Genomic DNA, 6335 nt, shown 5'->3' with positions numbered 1-6335 from the left:
CAGTAAATCCAATACCTATATTCAACTTGGGCGAAATAGGCCAGTGGCAACATAAAACTGCCTGGGGCGGTGCAAATCTCGATTTGCCATTCTTGGACTGCAAACTTGGATAATCTGTTCGATGCGAGGCAAGTTGTGCCCAAACAAAATATAGGTAAAGTCTTATTTTGTACTTGGATTGCATCGCTAACATGAGGTGGTAGAATGGCAACAACAAGCATTTTTTGATGATATTTGACGGCTTCATTTGCTACATTCGGCCGCAATGGCTTTTGTTTTGGAGTCTATCTTCAAATACAACAATACAAAAGCCCTGAGGCTTATGTCCACAGGAAAAATGTCGATCATGTTCAGTTAAAAGCTAACAGCTTCTACCAGGGAGGCCCCTCGTCTCGGGCAGACTTCAACTAGTTTTAGACAATTAAATGCAGAGTGAAAAAGGAATAATTTCACGGGAAAAGAGAAACACTCATTTTATTCAAGCAGGTAACACAATAAATACATTTCCATCACATGTCTAAATTGCGACCAAAAAGAAAGAAAGAAAAAAAAAAAGCTTTTCATTTTCATTTATTCTGCAGTGGGAGCGATAATATTGCACTCGTCCAACAAGCAACACACTGTTGCTGCAGTCACCATCATTGTGTGAATCCCATCCATCGCCACCTACCAAGTGGAACAATGTAACAAAAAATATACAAACTGTTTACAGTACCATTGCTGTATATCCCATTCACAGTACCTTGAAGAAGTATTTCTCTTTATAACATTTTGGCATCTTGCCACCTTACAAACACAAACGTTCGAGAGATTTTATATGAAGAACGTTACACAGCACATTATAGTGAAGTGGGATGGAAAACATTGTCAATAAAACGCCATCCTTTTCCATCACAACTTTACATAACTGTTTTACACTGCAATTACAGCTGCAAATCATTTGTTTTACAAGTGGTGTAACGATAAATTTTAAGCATCAGGAAACTAAGAGGGATAAAAGATTTGAACAAGGGCTGAACACTTGATCCAACGGTGCTGAAGTGCTTTTGTCCCAGTATAGACACACTCTTTTGTTTGGGACATGCATCAATACTTCTTCTGCACAATGTCTATAATCTTTTCATATACCCCTTGAATATCGTAGCTCCACCCTCTTTGAACAAGTAGACATTGAACGATTGCAAAAAAAAAGCTCATGGTATTTGAAGCGATTTCGTTGCAGCTCTGTAACTTTAAATTTAACGTCACTGTCTAGTTAGAAGCTGAATCTCCATCCCAATCTCAAGTCTTTTGCAATATCCGAAAAGGTTTTCCCCTCTCTCTCTCCATAGGGAAAAAAAAGATAGAGTTTCAAAACTTAAAGGACATGTTGAATGACCACTGGAAAGTAAATTCCAAAAGCAGGTAAGGACATCATCTCAAATCTGAACATTTTAAAATGTGAGGATGTTTGACATTTCAATAGATTAAATTGTGAAAAAAACAATTCTTTGGCCCCACCAACCCGCAAAAAACAAAACAAACACACACAGAAAACGAAATCAAAACAAAAAACGTTCCTATTAAGCTTAGAGTTCATTCCTGCGTGTTTTACTGTTGCTACCTGTGTGTTTTTTTATGTCAAATTGCAATGAGGGTTTTGATTTAGGATTTGTTTGTGTCAATAAAAGATGATTTGCCATTTGGCGTGGCCTAGCAGTGACAAGAAAGTATTATCATGGATTTTATATCCTGAATGCATTTGGCCACAAAGAAAATACAATTTTGATGACTTCATAATGGTTCGACAGTTTTGTTTTTATTTGTTTCTTCCGACATACAGGAGTCAACCCCATTGAATGATTCACACCAAATGTGCACTGCATTGAGGCAGGTCGACCAACTTTGCAATGGCCATCAAAATCATATTTTCATCTTCACGTTTCATATTTCCTTGCTCATATTTGATTTAAACCACATCCTTCTTAAACGAGCAAGCGCATGCCCTTGTAGAAGGCATTTCAAAACTTTGACCCTTAAAAAAAAAAAACAAAAAAACTTTTGGTTGACTGGCTGCTTTTTTGGGACTGGGAGGGGCACACGAGGGCTAAAATTTGTATCGTATTTGTCGGCGTGGTATTTTGTAGTATCACCTAATATAACATACAATCCCCCCAAAATACACTCATTTGTGCATTTAAGGTCCCAAAAATGTGATACAAATAGTTTTTCAAGGCACTGTAAATGTTTTGATACATATCATTTTTGTGACCGTAAGCTCAAGGATCTAAGACCGACAGAAATACAGCACGACTTTTTTACAACGACAAGACTTCTTTTCACCACGACTATTCTACATACAACAGCTTTTCTGAGAAATTCAGTTATTCATCCCGTACCCTCTTTACAAGTATCACATGCTGGGACAAATATATTAAAATTTTTAAAAGGGTTATTAAAATGTCATTCGCTTTATCCGCACATCCATAAATACATACATGATTTTCTTAGGTGTGGGCTACAAAAAGGAAGAAGGCATGATATGGAGAATTGCACAATTGTTTATCTTGTTCATTTTCACGTGAACTCCTTCATATTTTCTATGGCACTGATACACTACATGCATTTGAGAAGCAAATGTGAAATATTCATTGCAATGACATTTTTCCCTACTACAAGTATGTCTGCTCGGATCCTAATATAGGAATCAATTACAGCAGGTGATGATGCCCATGAAACAAGAAACAAGGCCAGCATGGTTTTGCCAAAACACATAAGCCCTTGCAGACATATGCCATCAGCAGGTAAACAAACAAGCTCAGGACTCCCTTTCTTAGCCTGTCCGCTGTGGTATGTGAAATGGCAGCTAGAGGCACTCTGACAACATTTCATGCTTGTCCGGCACAGGGGACATCTCTGAGAGGGGCTCCGTGATGAAGCTGGCACTCAGCTGCAGTTTAAGTCTCTCTACCTCATAATTATGCAGATATTCTTGAATCAGGTAGCGTTCCCGTTTAAATCGTGCCTTCACATCTGAGGGCACATCTGGAATCATCCACGCCACAAAGAACTTCACCACAAAGACCACATGCTGCATAGGGAGAGGGATCATAAGGCAAGCTCAATAACAATACTAAGCCTTTTCCTGCAATTATTTGAAAGAAGGAATAAGTCAGTCTCTTACTTCCATGATGATGATGAAAGCCATTTTGGCTGCCAGTATATGCCAGAACTGCATAGTATGAGTGTACTCTCTGTAGTGGCCTGGCGGGTAGCGGTAATCTCTGTATCTGGAAAAAGCCAACAAAGAATTATATGCAGACGTGTACAAAAACTCTTAGCTCACGATTGGCTTTCTTGTTTGAATGAGTTTTTCCGATAGCCATTTGGAAAACAGTTACATATAGAAATACGCACACACACACACATATTATATTATATTATATATATATATATATATATATATATATATATATATATATATATATATATATATATATATATATATAACGAAACAAAGATTCACAATCAAGTTCCTATCAAGGCAATTTAGAATAATCAGTTAAAACATAGGTGTCGATCACCAGTCCTAGAGGGCCGGTATCCTGCAGGTTTTCCGGTTTTCTCTCCTCAACACAACTGATTCAAATGATTACCTCATTAGTAATCTCTGGGAACTTGAAAATGATCCTAATCAGGTATGTTTAGGAGAGAAAACCAAAAAACCTGCAGGATACCTGTCCTCGATGACTGGAGTTTGACACCTGTGAGTTAAAAGTTTTGTCCGCATTGGTGGCACTAAGTTGGCTTCATTTTCAGTTTGGACTCAGCCCCCACCCCTCCCTTCTTTTAAAGGTTGAAGGCAGGATCTTACTTCACATACGTGCCTTGAGAAAAGCATTAAGAAAACAGAAATATATTTAGAAACTCATATTGTGTCCTTTGCAGCCATTCAGGAGCACTCATGAAAAACGGTGGGCCACTCATCAGCCTGCCACTGAGTCGACAAATAGGAGAAAACCTTTGCCTAATCCACAGTGCAGGGGAACGGCCAAGTCTAGAACCATCTGGACTAAGAGTCAGCCATGACAACCCTGTCGTCCAGGCCTTTGACTTCATCACATTGGCTTAATACCTGCAAGTGACTGTTGAATTATCAAGCCAGTTGTCTTGTTCTTCTGGCATATTGCGGTCGTGAATCTGGGAGATGTTGTATATGGACAGGCTGTTGTTCACGTAACCCCTCATTGAGGTCCCTTTACTGTATGCATACAGGTAGACCATACGAGGAATCATGTCTGAGGTGAACGCCATTATGAATGCCTAAAATCACACGAGAATGTGAAGTTGAAAAAGTTGAAAAAGATGGCAAAATAAGGACCTCCGAATAATAATTGGATATTGCGTTCATTGCACTTTTCACAAAGCAAAATAATGTTCCAACACTCAAACATACATTGGTAACAACAGACAAAATGGCAACAGCATTGAGAATCTCCTGCCAAGCGCCGATGTTTCTGGCTTTGGATGCCACAGGTCGTCTGAACTGAGTGGTGAACTTCCAGGCGTCCACCCGAATTTCCAGGATGTTGTTGAACAGAGCCAGAAGTGGCGCCAAAGGAAAGGACGCAACAAACAGAGTGATGAAACCAAACTGGACCACTGAGAGGAGCCAGGGAGGGTGAAAAGAAACACAACACAGGAAACAATTGAAGGTTACATTGCAACCTGTAAGTAACAGCATAGTAATTCTTTAAAACATGGAACAGATACAAAACGTTCATCTGATTATTTTTTTCATTAAGTTAATGAGAAATAATCATCTGACCCATCTCTAGGTATTCATAGAACAATCCCAGCTGGCTGAAGTTCTGGAGGACATGGTCCTGCTCCCAGCGGCTATAATGGTTCTCAGGATGGTGCCTCCCCTTTCTGCTACTCCACCAGTTACGCATCAGCCTATCAAGAAGTCGACAGAAATGGGCAAAATTTCAAAATATTGTTCAGTCACTCTACTGTTTAGCCTTATGAGTCATGCATGGCGTCCGCTGACCTCGGTGGCGTCTTTGCTGATTCTCCCTCTCTCTCATTTTTATCCATTTAGCCCTATTCCTCCCTCTTGTTGTTCCGTGAAATTTTATTTATTTATTTTTCGGACCCTGTCCCTGTATCTTGGGTTCTACACCTTTTAACCTGGAAAAACCTTTTGGAATTACATACATCTATCTCATTGGACGTGTTCAATGCCCAGTTCTGGGCCTCTGCCGGTAAGTTTTTATTTCCGGCTTCTGACATTCATGTACTTCACTAACGGGTGATTTACTGAGCATTCTCCAGTTGCACTGGGCTCCCGCTGTGGAGCCCTGCCGTGTAAGTTTCGCTTTGTGCCGGCATTGCTTTATAACAATACCGACAACAACACCCGGCTGTCCCTTGTAGATTGCCATTCTAAAACGTTGCGTCCCCCATCCCTGCTGGTAATCGGCACGTCTATTGTCAGACATGTAGCACTTAGCGATGGCAGAACTGTGAAAAATATCAAAACCGCTTCACTGCAATTAAGTTCACAGCACACAAGCGCCTCCACCTTGGTTCTGGGAGCGGGTGTAAATGACATTAAGTTTCAACAGTCAGAAGCCCTCGAAAAGGACTTCATCAGCCTTGCAGACACACTGAAGGACACCTGTAAAAAGTTGATAGTTTCCGGTCCGTTGCCCTCGCCCTGCTTCGGTGACGAGAAATTTAGTCGTCTCCACCAATTCCATATCTGGTTAAAAGGCTTCTGTACACGTCAGAGAAGCACTTTTGTTGATGATTTGACCTCATTCTTAAATAGACAATATCTTTTGCAAAGAGATGGCTTGCACCCTAAAATTGACGGCTCCCGCCTCCCAACCTCTAATGTTGAACTGGCCATCCGCTCATGTCCATGACTAACAGTAACGCCACATAGCCCCGCCCTCCAGTGTTTTAGCCCCGCAACACCTAAAACCATCCCAGTACGAGTTACAATTAGACCGTATAAATCACCTGCTCTTGTTGCAAAACATAACTCTTGCCATCTTATTACACTTACACCTGTTGCTTGCACTACCTCTTTAAAAACTACCCGACCGGTTCTCAGTTCTCCTGCTTTACTAGACAACAACTTAGTTCCAGAGCCTACTGCGGTAAATGACCCACACGATTTCTTGACGCCCTTAGATTTCAAAAACAGGCGTGGACTTGGCTTCTTGCATTTTTCAAAAGCCTATTTCTATCACAGCTTGATTACGGCGACACAATCTATAAAATAGCATATCCCAATACCCTGGCAAAATTGGATCCTATTTATCACTCCGCCCTGAGATTTATAA

General features: G+C 40.5%; 1 protein-coding gene across 2 annotated transcripts in view; it reads right to left on the bottom strand.

Annotated features, from left to right (window-relative positions):
- Nucleotides 1-457: 457 nt before the first annotated feature.
- Nucleotides 458-6335, bottom strand: part of ano5b (anoctamin 5b) — a 44716-nt gene continuing 38838 nt past the window's right edge. For both annotated transcript variants that reach the window (XM_088413224.1, XM_088413225.1), the window contains 5 exons: nucleotides 4808-4938; nucleotides 4436-4641; nucleotides 4115-4302; nucleotides 3164-3269; nucleotides 458-3070 (listed from right to left, as the gene is read on the bottom strand). In XM_088413224.1, coding sequence (XP_088269350.1) covers nucleotides 2846-3070; nucleotides 3164-3269; nucleotides 4115-4302; nucleotides 4436-4641; nucleotides 4808-4938 — 856 coding nt within the window. In that variant the 3' untranslated portion in view covers nucleotides 458-2845. The remainder of the gene's footprint in view (nucleotides 3071-3163; nucleotides 3270-4114; nucleotides 4303-4435; nucleotides 4642-4807; nucleotides 4939-6335) is intronic.

This window comes from Hippichthys cyanospilos, chromosome 4 (genome assembly GCF_059441005.1).
Source record: "Hippichthys cyanospilos isolate Australia breed blue-spotted pipefish chromosome 4, RoL_Hcya_1.0, whole genome shotgun sequence".
Lineage (NCBI taxonomy): Eukaryota > Metazoa > Chordata > Actinopteri > Syngnathiformes > Syngnathidae > Hippichthys > Hippichthys cyanospilos.
The sequence above is the reverse complement of the archived record's forward strand: the minus strand, read 5'-3'. Positions and strand labels throughout refer to the sequence as shown.